This window comes from Babylonia areolata, chromosome 19 (assembly GCF_041734735.1).
Source record: "Babylonia areolata isolate BAREFJ2019XMU chromosome 19, ASM4173473v1, whole genome shotgun sequence".
NCBI lineage: Eukaryota > Metazoa > Mollusca > Gastropoda > Neogastropoda > Buccinidae > Babylonia > Babylonia areolata.
Window position 1 is genome coordinate 48,271,543 of NC_134894.1, and position 17,249 is coordinate 48,288,791.

General features: G+C 46.1%; 1 protein-coding gene across 4 annotated transcripts in view; it reads left to right on the top strand.

Annotated features, from left to right (window-relative positions):
• The first annotated feature begins 1,865 nt into the window (after nucleotides 1-1,865).
• The window catches only part of LOC143293786 (uncharacterized), a 29,107-nt gene continuing 13,723 nt past the window's right edge, over nucleotides 1,866-17,249 (top strand). Inside the window, exons 1-7 of one of the 4 annotated variants that reach the window (XM_076605028.1) lie at nucleotides 1,866-2,041; nucleotides 4,733-4,961; nucleotides 5,861-6,106; nucleotides 8,770-9,164; nucleotides 11,519-11,710; nucleotides 13,620-13,822; nucleotides 15,249-15,755. In XM_076605028.1, the coding sequence (XP_076461143.1) occupies nucleotides 2,030-2,041; nucleotides 4,733-4,961; nucleotides 5,861-6,106; nucleotides 8,770-9,164; nucleotides 11,519-11,710; nucleotides 13,620-13,822; nucleotides 15,249-15,755 (1,784 nt within the window). In that variant the 5' untranslated portion in view covers nucleotides 1,866-2,029. The remainder of the gene's footprint in view (nucleotides 2,042-4,732; nucleotides 4,962-5,860; nucleotides 6,107-8,769; nucleotides 9,165-11,518; nucleotides 11,711-13,619; nucleotides 13,823-15,248; nucleotides 15,756-17,249) is intronic. The other 3 variants (XM_076605029.1, XM_076605030.1, XM_076605031.1) reach the window with 3 other exon arrangements.

Consider the following 17,249-nt stretch of genomic DNA (forward strand, 5'->3'; position numbering starts at 1 on the left):
GTGACGTCTCGGATGTGTGTGTGTGTGTGTGTGTGTGTGTGTTGATTGATGACATATGAAATACTCTGATATACTTGTGTATGTGTGTGTGTGTGTGTGTGTCTGTTGATTGATGGCACATGAAATACTCTAATATACTTGTGTGTGTCTGTGTGTGTGCGTGCGCGGGTGATTGAATGACTGAGGTAATAAATAACGAGCGCCTAAAAGGCAACGCTCAGTCGGCAGGTACGCAGCCCGTGTATCCTAAATCAATGACAATGTGTTCTGTAAAGCGCTTAGAGTTTGGTCTTTGACCAAACGGATAGGCGCTACACACACACACACACACACACACACACACACACACACACACTGACGCACACACACATACACACACACACACACACACACACACTCACACACACAGAGTTTTTTCTTTCATTCTTTCTTTCTTTCTTTATAAGTATCCACATCAGTCAATAGATACGATCTTTGATCAGGTTCTGTGCTTCATCACCGGACAGACTCCGCGCGCCGTGCCCACCCCAGTCTCCACACACACACACACACACACACTCGTGCACAGGTGCATGAGCACACACACACACACACACACACACACACACACTTACACACTGACTCGTGCACAGCTGCATGAGAGCACACACACACACACACACACACACTGATAACGAGAGAGAGGGTGTCGGGGGGAGGGTCGGTGTGGGGGTGGGGGTCAAGGTCTGCCCCTAAGGAGAAGTCAACGAAGTGCAGTAGATCACAAACATAGTGTTGTTAAATGCTTTCTGAGGAATGAGATCAGATTATGATGCAGTTACTACTTTCCGTATATTTTTCAATGAAGTCATTGATTTTGCTGAACATGAGTAATGAAATCCTGTAAGTCGATATATTGAGCAGTGTCCTGATCTGCCAGCTCTGTCTAACCTGTGAGGCTACAGCCCTTCACTGACATCCTGACCTGTAAGCTGTGTCTTATCTCAGTGAGGTGACAGCCCTTCACTGACATCCTGACCTGTAAGCTCTGTCTTATCTCAGTGAGGTGACAGCCCTTCACTGACATCCTGACCTGTCAGCTCTGTCATATCTCAGTGAGGCGACAATTCTACGAGCATACTTTTCAGCAGAAGTCAAGGGATTAAACTCTGCAATCGTGTGAGCGAAATCCTGTTTGTACATTGCGACCTGTCAACAGCAGTTGCATTTTTTGAAGAGCGCCACTGAGTTATATCCTCTGCATTTGCACCCATGTCAGGTGCGGCCCACTTCGTATGTTATATAAATAGAAAATTAAAAAATAAATAAAAGGGTGAAATCTGTCCGGTCTGATGCAACGTCACACACAGCCCTCTTCCATTGCCCTCCTCCACACAAGACACAAATGCTTGTCAGAAAGACAGACTAAACGCCTCAGCGAGTGAGTGAGAGAGACAGAGACAGACAGACAGACACAGGCAGACAGAGACTTAAAGAGAGAGAGATCGAGAATGACAGAGAAATCGAGACAGGGAGACTGAGGGAGAGGGAGGGAGGCAGAGACAGACAGAGAAATAACGAATGAGCAAATGAACCGATAATCAAGGGAATGAAGTGAGATACCCTACAGAACAGGGAACACACAAGAACTGTCGCCTTTCCAGACAAGTTCAACAAGTTTAAATGAAATTAATCGATAAATAAATGATAAAGCATGAAATAAAACAATAAACAAAACAGTTAATTAATTAATCAAACAGGTCTCACTGTACGCCTCAGCAAAACTGCAAACGTGACGTGCACTGACTTCAATTTGATTGGATGATCATGACCGCATACCCTGACACACTGAATGCAGACAACTTTGCTGCTTCAAAAAGAGAAGATAATTATGGTATGAGCGACCCTTACATTGGGTGGTCGCTTCACTGCCTGGCGTTTTTGGTTTTGGTTTTGTTTTGTTTTGTTTTTAGTGGCGCGAACGAAATAACTGAACCCGGTGTGACGTGTGTGTGCTTCGTTGTTGGGTTGTGCTTGTTCTGAATGCTAAATGCACCAACAAGTAAGTCCGTCATTGTACTCCATGAGGTCATTTTAATATTGACGGCAAAGGGTGTGCGTTTTACATGTGAGAAATGACCGGTTGGTAGCTTGTAATCCGCTCACCTAATCAAGAGTTAGGTCTAAAAACGACCCGAAATAATGCAGCATCGTGAACACGAACCAACTACTAAAATTGAAGATTCGAGCCGCCATGTTTGTTTGTTTTTTTGTGTGTGTTTTTTGTTTTTGTTTTTTTGTCTTTGTGGCGTTGGAGGCTTGTAAACAAGAGCGGCACTCTTGACTGACACAGGCTGAGTGACTGCGTCGCTGCAGGCGAATTTGTTGTCCTGTGTCACTGTTTGTCATTTAGTGTGACAGTTTCTCTCGGTTGCTCTGTCTCTTTTTGTCTGTCTGTCTAGACAGTCTGTCTGTCTAGACAGCCTGTCTAGACAGTCTGTCTGTCTCTCTCTCTCTCTCTCTCTCTCTCGTTCCGACTTCTGTCTCTCTCTCTCTCTCTCTCTCTCTCTCTCTCTCTCGTTCCGACTTCTCTCTCTCGCCCCTCTCGCTTTCTCCCTCCCCTCCCCTTCTCCGTTTCCCTCCGCCTTTCTCCCTCCCTACCCTGTCTCTGCCCCTCTCCTTCCTCTCACTCCCCTTCTCTCTCTCTCCCTCTCTATCCCCCTCTCCTTCCCTCTGTGTCCCTCCCTTCCCCACCTCTCTTTTTCCATCACTTTCTCTCTCTGCACCTTTTCCTCTATCTCTCTACCTCTCCCTTTCTTCCCCCCTCCCTGTTTCTATCCCTCACTCTCTCCCTCGCCCTCTCTGTTCCTCCCAGTCATCACTCTCCTCTACCCTAACCCCCTCTCCCCCACCCCCGCCAACCCTCCCTCCCTCTCTAGTTATAGCACACACCAGGAACCACTTCATATGCCATCGTTTTTTGTTAGTTGTGCGGGGTTGTTGCTGAATGAGGAAAAATCGTATTCATGACAGGAACTATCACCATTGTTCTCTTTCCTCGGGGAACTGCAGAAATAAGTCGTTGCTCTCTCTCTCTCTCTCTCTCTCTCTCTCTCTCTCTCTCGCACACACATCATGGAGATCAGTCATAGTGAACATCATGATTTCAATGGTTTGCTCATTGCTTTCTGCTCCCATGGCCCATCGCTCGGCTTTTATCACAGATTGACGTAAGCTGCAGTTGGCTAACAGCAAAGTGGGAGCTGTATGATCAATGGTTTCTCCATTGCTGTGGGAAGTCATTTACAGCTTAGTCTTTTGTGAAGGACTATGACTGAAATGAGGAGGCAAGATTGCAGTGGCTCTTAGTGCTGCAGCCTTGGGGGCTAGTTGGCCTTTGGGAACCATCCCAACGCCTACTGCCCAAAAACAGTCTTGGCCGAGAGAGTGGGCAAGACATTCTCCGCCATAATCAAATTCAAGCCCAAATAGTCAGGACAGCAGATGCCCCCTCTGCTGTTCTGGTGGTCATAGTCGGACACGACTGACGATCATACATACATACCCAATGCTCCCATAACCCTCGGGGTTGTAGGGGCACTGCAGGTGGATCACCGCGCCACAAGACTCCGTCTCTCACAGTTGTGTGCCAGTGTCTGAGTTAGAGCAAAGCTCCTTTCAGCCCAGTCAGTAATGTCTGTCCACCTCTTTGTCTTCCCCTTCTCGTCTTCCCACGAGCTGTTCCCTGCAGAATGTTCTTGGAGAGGCCGCGTGTCCTGGTTATGTGGCCGTACCACTTCGGTTTCCTCTTTTGCCCAGTGGACAGCAGTAACTCACAGCGTTTCACGTGTTATTCTTTCCCGCCCAAAGTTTGACTTGCTTGAGACGACACCTTGTGCATGTGAGTGTTGTGTCAGGGTCCAGCTTTCTGCCCTTGTGGACCCCTGATTGTTCAGTTCAGTCGCTGGGAGGACGAAGATGGAAGCCATAACAAATCACTACTTCAGACAGAGACTAAAAGAGAAAGGAGTAACTTTTTTCCCTCTTATTTCTTCCATCTTCCTTCTTCATCATTTTCTTCTTCTCTCATTTCTGTGGGGTTGTGTGTGTGTGTGTGGTGTGTGTGTGTGTGGTGTGTGTGTGGTGTGTGTGTGTGTGGTGTGTGTGTGTGTGGTGTGTGTGTGGTGTGTGTGTGTGTGTGTGTGTGTGTGTGTGTGTGTGTGTGTGTGTGTGTGAGGGCAAGGTGACAAGAAAGTTGTTGTTCACTCATCTACCGTCAATAATGCATTCGAGTGAGAGCAATATCTGTCTGTCTGTCTCTGTCTGTCTGTCTGTGTGTGTGTGTGTGTGTGTGTGTGTGTGGTTCTAGCTTTTGTTTCTTCCGTGTGACCATTATATATTCATTCATTCATTTATCTATTTATTATCTATTCATTAATACTGGAAGTCAGCGGATTGTGACTTTTTTCCCGCTATGATGAAGAACGCCACTAAACTTGTCATTGGGGATGGAGTTCACTGCCTATGCCGAGATATCCGAGGAGTCTACAAGGACGAAACTGTAGTCATGCTATGGAATTGTATTTGGGTATTCTATTAGTTACTATTATTTCCTCCAATATTATGTTGTACGAATAACAACAACAACAACCACACACACACACACACACACACACACACAACGACCCTCCCTCCCCCCTCCGCCCCTCCACTCCCACCCCCCAACACACACACACATCTTGTGGTCTGACAGGCTGCAGTGTCCAGCGCTCCCGGGACGTGGCGACAGTTCGTGACTTTGACCTACCCGGATGTTCTGACTGCCACGTATTGTGTCCCGCCCCTGCACTTCAACCGGGTGCCCTACCAGCGGGTCCTTGTACCCGGCATACCCGCTGATCTACCGGCACTTGTGAAGCAGACTCCTGCGAAAACCACAACTGGGCACAGCGCTTCCCCGTCCGGTCAGCCTCCGGCACCCAGTATGTTATTGGTGTGTGTTTGTTTCCTTCATGCAGCGTGTCTGGGGCAAAGAGGAAGGTGGCACAATGGTTAAGACGCTCGTCTACCAATACAGAGTACGTGAGGGTCTGGGTTCGAATCCCGTTCTCGGCCATTCTCACAAGTTTGACTGGAAAAATCGAACTGAGCGTTTAGTCGTTCGGATTAGACGACAAACCGACGTCCCGTGTGCAGCACGCACTTGGCGAACTTAAAAAGAACCCATGGCAACGAGAGTGGTGTCCTCTGGCAAAATTCTAAAGAAGGAATCCACACGGATAGGTACACAAATATGTATGCATGCACTCAAGGCCTGACAAAGCGCGTTGTGTTGTGCTGCTGGTCAGGCATCTGCCTAGCAGATGTGATATAGTGTATGGATTTGTCCGAACGCAGTGACGCCTTCTTAAGAAACTGAAACCATGGCAAGTCAAATCTGGCAGAGCCCATCCGTTTCCAGATCGGATTTTCTTGTTGGGTTTGCTCCCCACATGCATGAAGTAGAATGGAGTTACATGGTTACCAGTAGCAGACCTGACATCTAACAGACTTGAAGGAATCTGGTGAACAGTTCTTCAGCGTGGGTAACCAATACTTACATATATCAATCCAGTTCATATATTTTGCTCACCAGAAATGAGTGCTATCGAAGCAAACGTTGTGTGCTGGAACATACCAATTATATCACTGAAAGCAACCCACATCGACCGACATTTTCTTGGTAATTTCGGTCCTATTTTAAGGTTGTTTTCTTTCGTGTTAGCAATTTTTTGACGGTGAGCAAACAGTTATAATTTGGAATAACTTATTCCCTTTTTGCAGAACCATTGTCAGTTTGCTGTCATTCAGTGAAATGATTCACTGTTTGTGTCCATTCTAGTTCCACCGACAAATCAGCCAGCATCGAGTTCCGCGCAAGCTCAGACTCACCAGATCTTGTCTCGCCGTTCCGCCTCAAAAACTTCCCACCCTCAAGCCCAGTGGGTCCCCAGTCAACCAGCATCGAATTCTGCACCTCAGCAAACAGGAACGACAACTCTGTTGCCTGTTCACAGCGTGACAGCGGTTGCTGCCCAGACTGTTTCGTCTCTGCCACTGGGACCAAAGTCTTACAACGCACAGCAAGGCAAGAAGCTCATTTCACGACTGCAGATTATTACACATGTCAGTGACTACAGATTTCTACACATGTCGGTGACTACTGGTTACTAAACATATCAGCGACCACATATTGCTACACACGTCAGCGGCTACTGATTACTACGTATGTCAGTGACAACAGAACTACACGTCAGTGACTACTGATCATTACATAATCCATTACATCTTATGGAAGCGAAAGCGGGGGAATTCTGTTTCGATAGCATGTATTTCATTCTAACACGGTCCAAATTTATCCGCAGGGGTCATTTAAAGCTAGCCTAGAATGACCCCCGTTTCCATTACAAGAGGGGTAGAATCCAACTAGGAGAATGTTGGGGCAGGGCTGAGGGGTGGGGGTCAGTTGTGACCAGTTTAAGGCTGGTCTGTGTTGACCCCGGGGTAAAAATCAACGGGTGCATGAATAGGCTGCTACACCGGCAAGTCGTCACGTACAGACTGCCCTCAAACGCCGTATCTTCCCGTACCCCCATTTTCTTTCATTTAATCAAATCAGTCCCTTTAATTTGTTATAAATCAGATATACGGTTTGACGGGCGCAGTAGCCGAGTGGTTAAAGCGTTGGACTGTCAATCTGAGGGTCGCGGGTTTGAATCTCGATGACGGTGCCTGGTGGGTAAAGGGTGGAGATTTTCCCGATCTCCCAGGTCAACATAATTATGTGCAGACCTGCTAGTGCCTGAATCCCCTCAGTGTGTATACGCTAGCAGAAGATCAAATACGCATGTTAAAGACCCTGTAATCCATGCCAGCGTTCGGTGGGTAATGGAAACAAGAATATACCCAGCATGCACACCCCCTAAAGCGGAGTATGGCTGCCTGCATGGCGGGGTAAAAACGGTCATACACGTAAAAGCCCACTCGTGTACATACGAGTGAACGATGGAGTTTCAACCCACGAACGTAAAAGAAAAGAAGAAAATATACGGTTTACATCACTGGGCATAGCCAGCAGTCTTTGAGTAAAGCATGTATTTGTTATAAATTAGTCATGAAAAAAAAAAAGGTTACTGGTGGACTTTGTAAAACGAAGTTGAAAATGATAATAGGTTGTGTCAAAACCAAGGCTTCCTTAAAATGAAGATAAAACAATGTTCACAGTCTTAGACTTCTTCATCTTAAGTAATAGTAGTAGTAGTGTAGAGACTGGCATTTGACTGCCAAGGCCACGGCCTGTTTTTATTTCCACATCTTTTTCTTCTTCGTGAGCTGCAACTCCCACGTTCACTCGCATGTACACGATGATGATGACTTGCGCGATGAGTTTGTTTAAAGTGAAGAGGAGTTGCGCAACGTCGACCTCACTCTCTCGTCCGGGTCCACCAATTTCCAGTGGCAAGACTAAGTCGAGACAACTGGAGGATGAGCACGGATGCAGTGGATGACCAAGATATCCTTTCGGTGTCTCATCTTGCTCTCTGCACTCCACAGTGCGTTGCTGTATCCGCCTTCCTCTCCGTTGAACCGTTAGGTTTCTTCCGCAGATTCTACCGGATCCAGACTTCGCATGCATGGGTAGACACACCCCGGGGGCCAACTGTGTGTGTGGCATGCACACAGCACGGTGGAGCTAGATGGCCGTCGGTGGCTCTCCTGAGCCGACGCCCTTTTATGGATCTCGTTTTTAATTCCATAAGGGTGTCTAGCCACCCACCTCACCAGTCCCGGAAGGGAGTGGTGAGAGTGCCGGTTTAGTCGCCGGCAATCCGACCCTGAACAGGTTGTACTGGACATGTACACGAGTGACCACGTGTATGACCGTTTTTACCCCGCCATGTAGGCAACTATACTCCGTTTTCGGGGGTGATATCTCCTTCAATATCGGTCTCCTTTTATTTGTGGGATACCTTAAGGTACCTTTGATTTTACACCACCAGTTATCATTTTCAACCTCGTTATGAATTAGTGATCTTACTTAATCGCCTGAGCATGATCAAGACCTGTGATGTCCAGCCTGTGCTTTGATTTTAAAGAATTGTTTAAATATATAATTATTGATTATAGTGTGTATTTTGTGTGTCTGTGGGTGGATGTTTATGTGTGCGCGAGCGTGTGTGTGTGTGCGAGCGTGCGAGCGTGTGTGTGTGCGCGAGCGTGTGTGCGTGTGTTGTGTGTGTGTGAGTGTGTGTGTGTGCGTGTGTGTGTGTGTGTGTGTGTGTGTGTGTGTGTGCGTGCTTGAAATGTGATTGTATGAAATATACATCGGCGAGGAGATCACTCAGAAAGTTTAGAACTCTAAACGTACATCGGCCTTTGGGCACAATGCATATATTGTGATTGAAAAGGACATGGAGCATGTGTGTGTGTGTGTATGTGCGCGCGCGCGCGTGTGTGTGTGTGCGTGTGTGTGTGTTCATACCTTTGTAGTATTGTCTTGGTGTAAAGATACACGTACATGTGTTGTTTTTTTCATTGGAGAGGTATGTTATTATGCACTATTGTATATGTGTTGTTTCATGTCAGGCGCTTAGAGTCCATCACATGGGGAACTTGTGCCATACAAGTACTATCTATCAGTATCAATATAATATGTCACCTTTTTGTCAGTGTATGTGTCAACATTTTTTTTTCTTTTTCTTTTAGAGATAATCAAGTTATTGCGTTGTTTTTTTATCTCGTATATTTCAGCACAGCTACCGTCATCCAACTACAGCCTCTGGACCACAGAGCCGCACACTGGCGCCGCCACCAACACTCCGGCCACGGTGTTCCACAGCGACACGAGTGATGACTTCTGCCAGCAGTACCTCCTCTACAACCTGCACGCCCTCGCCAAGCACGTGGCACAAGTCATGTTCGTGCTGTCCTCGGTCAACTTCCAGAACTATCTCAACAGCGGCACTGCTTCTTCTTCTTCTTCTTCTTCTTCTCCTTCTTCTTCCAAGTCGTTCCCACGCCCGAGGGACCTGCAGAAAGACAACCGCGGGGATTTCGACTTCTTGGTCGTGCACCGTCACCGTGGGTTGTTGGTGGCGGAGCTGAAGTCTGTTGGCATGCAGCGGGTTCACCTGCAACTGTCCCAGGTGACTTGCCATAGTGTGTTTTTCTGTGTTATAGTGTTTGTGTTGTATCTTTGTGTTTGTATTGTGTTTTGTTGTGTTGTTTTGTATTGTACTGTACTTGTATTACTTTTTGTCATAACAGAATTCCCGTGAGAAATTCAGGCTGCTCTCTACCAGGCGAGAGATCGTCAACACAATGTCTGTTTGTCTGTCTGTCTGTCTCTCTGTCTCTGTCTCTGTCTCTCTCTCTCTCTCTCTCTCTCTCTCTCTCTTGTTGCGGCACGTATTGTCGCCCCTGCATGGATTGTCGCCGGCGACAACACGTGCAGCCCTCACTGCATAATATATATTGTCGCCAGTTTTTAAAGTAAAAAATTCAATGTAGAAATGATGATAGTATTATGATGATCACTATGAAAAAAGGCTATAGCAAATGCGTATAAGAGAGAGAGAGAGGGAGGGAGGGAGGAAGGGAGAGATATGAAGATGAATATGCATTTTATTTCTAAGGGAAATAGAATAAGCAAGCAATTGCTTTTTTGTCATCCAGCCTTCAAATGGGAAATTTCCAAAAAGAAATGATAAGAAGAAAGACCACAAGAAATGAGTGAATAGTAAACGGATTCCATCCATCCACCCACACACCCACAGGTGGTCTCGACACCGCCGTGACCACAGACTGAGATAAGGGAACTCATAAACAGGCCTGTTACGTGGTGGACAGCTCCTTGTTAACTTCACCTTGCAGAACACACACACACACATAAACACGCGCGCGCGGGCACTGTCTGTGCGTGCCTTCCGGCTTCGTGGAGTCAGCTGCGCGACCATTGGTTGGGTCCATCTATTTATAGGTTTGTGTTTTCAACCCAGCCACTCTTGACTTTCCGATCGACTCAAGATCCCGAACCGACTGTGTGCGGAGCTGTGACGTAACTTTTATGACCCAGCGTTTGCGCCGTTGAAAAGTTGTGCCCTCGAAGATATTATAACACACACGCACACACGCACGCGCACTCACATACTGACATACACACACATGCCAAACACACCCACATACACATACCTCCACCTCTCCCACCACATACCCCTTTTACATAAACACGAATATACTCACACACAAACACACACGAAATACACGCGCACGCATACACTCACACAAACAAGCACAGAACAATATCATACGCGCGTGCGCACACGAACACACGCACCGACACAACAACGACATAAACAACAACAACAGACAACTATGATAAGAACAACAGCACGACACTAGGCCAAGTGCACTCCGACTGTACAGGGTTTTTTGTTGTTGTTGTTTGGTTTGTTTTGTTTTTTTTGTTGTTTGGTGTTTGTTTTTTGTTTGTTTTTTTTGCTTGTTTGTTTGTTTTTTTGGGTTTTTTTTAGTGGCATATACATTGCATAAGGGCGACAATATGTGCAGTTAGGTAGGGTCTGCACATAATGTCGCCGGCGACAATACGTGCAGAGGGGCGACAATACATGCCGCCGCAACATCTGTGTGTGTGTGTGTGTGTGTGTGTCCGGTAAGCGAGGACATGACTGAAGGTAGAGACGAAAGGATAACACTGTAGGGTACGAAATAGAACGTGGTGGTGGTAAGTGTGCGCGTGTGTAACATTTTATTCCTCTCCATTTGTATGTCGCGTTTGATTCTTGCAAAGAAAAGTGTAACAGCTTGTTTTTATGTAGTTAAATGCCATGTCTTGTTTCAGTTTCTTGCCTCGACATCAAAATGAAGACTTCGTGCATTGAATAAATGTAGGTGAAAATCCACAGAGCTAGGGGGGGAATGCGAAAATCATCCGACATTTGCATGCGAAGAAAAAACAAGAGCCGTCCATCCACTGACACGCCACTTTGACTGGAACAATGGCGCCAGTGCAATTAAAGCGAGTACTCTGTGTCAAAAATGAAATGATTTTGACTGCAGTCCTGTAGATATGGGAGACAGGTGAAGCAAAAAGGAAGCATTGAATTGGAGTGAACAACATTTTGAAGCTCAGGCAGCAGCAAGGTGCTTACAACATCCAGATCAAGGAGCCTGGTTTTAATGGAGATCGCTTCAAGAAATGCATGCGGCTAACAAGGGAGCAGCTTGATCAAATTATAGACGTGGTAGAGGAAGATCTCATCAAGCACTGCCTCAGCCGTAAAGGGATCTGCCCAAAGACTGGTAAAATCTACATTCGAAGTAAAAGATTTCGCTCTCTCTTGCAAAAGAAGGGTTTTGCAATAGTGTTTTTACGGAGTTCGTGGCGAATTCGGGTCTGTGGATTGATGCAGTGAGAGAAAAGGCTGGTACGGTGTATGTTCACTTGTTGAATAAAGGTACCTGCTACGTGTCTCGCCAGGTACAGGATGACGTCAACGTGTCCAAGAGACTGGACAGAGCGGTAAGACAGCTGGAGAAGGGGAGGAGGGTGGCCTCCCACCTGGTCAGTGACGTGGAACCAGGTCTACCTGTACGCACGGCTCTCTTCCTGCCCTTTGTCAGCCGCTGTCAGTTGCTGAGGGTGCTCACTGCCGGGGCTCCTCTGGCACAGGTATCTTCTCTTTGTCTCGCCACCGTGGCGAAGTGGTTAGCGTCGCGAACTGACCACTGAGAGATCGATCCCCATCAGTGTTTCTCAAATTTCCTGACTAACACTGCAGGTGCCTGTATTTCTCAGGCCTGGTTATATTATGCGAGTACAGCGTTGTCAAGTAGTCCCAGTGTAGAGACCTCCACAGCGGCATCTTCACCACAACTTTCATCATTCATCGTCATCGAAATATGGAAAACAAAATGTTCCAAATTTTTGGTCATATAAACATGTTCTTACTGTCTCTCTATCTCTCTGTTCCTGTCTCTGTCCCTCTGTTGACGTAATGTACCCATATCCACACAGGAAGTGATTTCTGAAAGAAAATGTGGCAAGACAAACAGAACGTTATGGGGTTATTGGCAAGCTCTAAAAATAACAACATCGGGCGATATTGGTGACTTCTTTGCAAAATGTTTTATGTATTATTCTATATTGGAGAATTCTCTGAAAACTGAGTGAATCTACTATTCTCCCCTCAATCAAAAACGGTGGATGTCAATCCAAATGATGTTGAAGATATTTCTTTCTGTGGTATAGGTAGTAATTTTTTTTCATTATTCCGGTTACAGATATATCAGACGAACACAACAGAAGAAAGTCAGAATTACTCAAAAGATGATCATACTGACCATATGTATACACCATTAGCTCTCGTCCAGAAACAGTTTACATTTGATAGAAGTTGTGTTGCTTGTTATAGATTTAGAAAAGGCGTTGGATTCAATACCAAAGAAACTTCTTGGTCCAGTTTGTAGAATGGCATGAAATGAAATTTATGGAGTTAAGGTTTGAGCAGTGTTTACTGGTTGTATTGATTTTACACGTGGCGCAAAACAAGGCGACGTGGGTAGCCCTGTTCTTTTCTCTTTATCCAATATTGAGCTAGCTCATTTGTTGGTACATTACAAATATTAGAAATAATATAATTTGCGCTTTTTTTCTTTTCTTTTTTTTTCTTTCTTTTTCTTGTACTTGTTGTTTTGCTGACAACATCTGTCAACAGAACATGTGACACAATGTGTTGACACATGTTTCAAACTGCACTTGATAGAAATTTTCAGAAAAATTGTAAAATATGTTGCTGGAAAGTACAATATAAATATATATATTTGATGCAAGCGTTTTCCGTTGTTTTCCATCCAGAAGGTACCCAGATGGATGTTTTAGCTTTTAGGAAACGTCAGATTGTGTGGACTAATCAATGTAAGCCATACAACATCTGTTGAGGTAAAAGGCTAAGGTTCCATAGCTTTTTACGGTCGTTGGGGCAGTGAATTCATATCCACTGTGTCTAGAGCTCGGCATAGGAAGGCGGGGCCCAATCCTCTCCTTCCCCTGATTTAATCTTCCCCAACCGAAATACCTGAGCTGAGTGAGTTAAAAATCGGAGTAAAGTATCTTACCCAAAGACACAGCACCATGCCGAAACGGGGTCTCGAACCTTGATCACTGGTTAACGCAGATCAGAAGTCCAACGTCGAACTGCCTCTGCCACGGTTCCTCATGTATCAGTATCATTATCAGTGACTCAAGGAGGCGTCACTGCGTTCGGACAAATCCACACACGCTATACCACATCTGCTAAGCAGATCCCTGGCCAGCAGCGAAACCCAATGCGCTTTGTCAGGCCTTGAGAAGAAAAAAAAAGATATATATACATATATAAAGAGAGAGAGACATGTGTATATATAAATACAAAAGAAAATAAAGAAAGAAAGAAATAAAGGTAATGAAACATAACTGAATCAATAAATAGATAAACAGATGACCCCCTGACTTAGGGAAGGCGTCAGGGATGGGGGAACAAAAGCTGTCTGTTCACAATACTTTTCACAAGACCGTTCGTGTTTGCTTTTTGCCCATGCAGAAAGTCTGTAGCTGCCTGTGCGTGAGCACAATACAAGAGGCTGCGGACATGACCCTGTGCTCTGATGACCTCAGCGACCCAGCTGACCCCTGGAATGTTACTGCCCACGTCCTCTCTCGTCTCACTTCCTGGTGGCAACGTCGAATGACGTCACATGCTGGGCCAGTGCTCACTGACGATCAGTACTTGGAGATAATCGGCAGGTAAGAAGAGAGATGACCAGCAGGTAATGATATTTTTCCAACTTTTTTTTTTTTCATAAGACAAAGATGTACAGAGTCTGATATGATTTATACAATATGAAGTGAAAATAGAATTCCATAACTGACCATTCACCAGACTATTAGCAGAACAATAGATATTCATAAACGAATCAAGTCCAAATGATATTACGAAGTTTGGTCCTGTATGATTTTTTTTTTTTAAACGCATACGAATGGTGCCCACTTCTGTACAAATTTCTTATTTTGCATTGTACGTATTGACTCCATATGCCTGTTTGAGTTCTTTCATGAACATTTACATTGTTAGCTTTACTTTGTTGATTCTACATTTGTTTACCAAAAGGCTGTCGACAAAATATGAAAAGCATCCGTCCGTTTTTGTTTTGTTATCACATCCAGAAAGCACCAATACATGACTGTGAGCAAGTCTCTCGCAATTTAGATATATAGCTTTAAGATAGTTTTAAAACTGAGTCAAAGAATTATACATGATTTCAAATAGTATTGTGTCATATCATTTCTTGTCCGCAGGAAAAACAAATAAAACTGCACGCAGGAAAAAATACCAGAAAAAAAGGTGGCGTTGTAGTGTAGCGACGCGCTCTCCCTGGGGAGAGCAGCCCGAATTTCACACAAAGAAATATGTTGTGATAAAAAGAGAAATACAATACAATACAATACAATACAATACAATACAATACAATACAGTTAAAAGAAAAGGAAAGTCTGGACAGAAACACAGAGTGACACTAAGGTATAATATATTAATTAGCCGACGTGTTTATTACAAATGTATGTTTTTAATGGGGGGTGCTGTATTAATGGAATGAACATGCGGAAAATTCTAGTCCTGGGCACTTCCTCGTCAACTTTCTTGCCTGAAAAGTCCATCACTGTGGGAATTGCTCTGTATACTTTTGCTGCTTTTGTTTCTACATATCTGTGCTGTAAAGTCATTGAAAAGACGGGGATAAGCTAGTTCTTGTTTGGATATTAGTGAAATGTGGATCCCATGTGGCTAAGGTTATATAGCACAAAGCAGCACGACTTTCCAGTAGATCATTACAAAATCGTTTTCTGACAGTCAGCATAAACATATGATTTGGATCAACTTATGCAGTTTACAAATGCCGTCATCTAATTGAAGGAATTTCATTGTTACTAAAAAGATAACCGAAAATCGGGTTTGTGTGGAGTGTTTGTTACCATGTGCAATTATCTCTACTTTCCAAATCAAACATCACAATTACCAAATGACCTAGGGACTTCAATGTGCTGTGTTTGTGCGCTGTAATCATAAACCTGAAAAAATAAACAAGAACATTTCCAAACATGACACATTTCTGATTTGATCATGGAATCCCTTCATGGCCTGCTCGCTGTGCTTTGTTCTTGATGCTGCCAGGTTCGTGGGGCCGGCCACCACTGTGTCAGTGCACTGCGCCGCCACTCCCAGACTGACCGTGGAGGTTCGAACACAGGGGGAGGCGGTGGCCGAGCTGGGCTCCAGACTGGCCCGTCTGGTCCTGACCCCCGAACAGACAGACCTCCTGACCAGGGCCCCTCCCCTAGTGTTCCTCACAGGGCCCCCGGGCACCGGCAAGACGGTGATGCTGGTCCTGATGGGACTGGTCTGGTGCCACAGGGGCTGGAACGTGCAGGTGGTCAGTGTCAGCGACGACTCCCGGGCAGCTTCTCTGCTGGTGTGTCATCAGATACGGAAGACGCTGGGGACTACTGCTGCTTCTGGGGCCGGAGTGAGTGCCGGGCACGTCTTGTTCCGGTCCTATCAGTTCTGCAAGGCCGGTCACTCTGAAGAAACGTCCGTGGAGACGGCTGTGGAGGAACTGATCCGAGCATCGCCGAAACATCCAGTGTGTGTGATCATGGACGAGGCCATTATCTCGGTGCAGTGAGTTGAGTGGTTGACGGACGTCGGGAGGACAGTAGGAAGGGTGGGGGGCGGGGGTAGAGGTGGTGTTCTGTTTTAGTCACAACGGATTGCTCTTTCAAGTCTTTGTCAAATTCAGGCTGCTCCACCCGTTTTGTTTTCTTTTTTGGTTGTGTGTTTTTGTTTTGTTTTTGTTTTTTTGTTGTTCTGGTTTTTTTTTCCTACAGGTGAGTTTGGTTTACTATCCAAGTGGATTTTTCTACATAATTTTGCCAGAGACAACCGTTTAGCGGAGAGCCAGGTTCTGACACACAACTGACAGGCCTGGATGAATCTGGCAAACGGTTCTTCTGTGCAGTGCCCCAGTGACTCTTCACGTGGGTTGAGGGAGAAGAAGGGATCAAGGGCGTGCTTCACACGGGACCTCGCTTTATCGTCTCCTCCGGTTCACTACCTCCGAACCACCGCTCAAGGTCTGGTGGAAAGGGGAGTCAAAAATACATCCCTGTACGTATATGGGAACCGAACCCGTGAACGCTGGCTTCCTAGCCGGGCGCATTACCACTCGGCCACCGTTCCAGTGTTGTGCGCGGATGAACACGCGTTCGTGTGTGAAGAAGAGGAGGGATTTTGTTTAATACGGGTGGTTGTAGACATTAAAATTTGGCTAAAGCAGTGATTTTCACATTTATTTCAAATGTTATCGTTTTAAAAACAAATAGATCATAAAAAGCTTGGAGGTGGGTTGGGAAGTGGGAGGGAGGGGGTGGATGGAGTTGTAAGGTAGGGTGGAGGATGGAGTTGAAGGTGAGGGGGGGGATAGAGTTGTAAGGTAAGAGGGGGTGATGATGGAGCTGTAAGGTGAGGGGGTGAGGATAGAGCTGTAAGGTGAGGGAGGGGGGATGGAGTTGTAAAGTGAGGGGGATGGAGTTGTAAGGTAAGAGGGGTGGAGTTGTAAGGTGAGGGGGAAAAGAGCTGTAAGGTGAGGGGGGGGTGGAGCTGAAAGGTGAGGGGGGAGGATGGAGCTGTAAGGTGAGGGGGGGGTGGAGCTGAAAGGTGAGGAGGAATAGAGCTGTAAGGTGAGGGGGGAGGATGGAGCTGTAAGGTGAGGGGGAATAGAGCTGTAAGGTGAGGGGGGAGGATGGAGCTGTAAGGTGAGGGGGGAGGGGAGGATGGAGCTGTAAGGTGAGGGGGGGGAGATGGAGCTGTAAGGTGAGGGGGGGTGGAGCTGTAAGGTGAGGGGGGATAGAACTGTAAGATGAGGAGGGGGAGGATTGAGGTGTAAGGTGAGGGGAGGATGGAGCTGTAACGTGAGGGGGGGGTGGAGCTGTAAGGTGAGGGGGGATAGAACTGTAAGATGAGGAGGGGGAGGATTGAGGTGTAAGGTGAGGGGATGATGGAGCTGTAAGGTGAGGGGGTGATGATGGAGCTGTAAGGTGAGGGGGTGATGATGGAGCTGTAAGGTGAGGGGGTGGATGGAGCTGTAAGGTGAGGGGGTGGAGTTGTAAGGTGAGG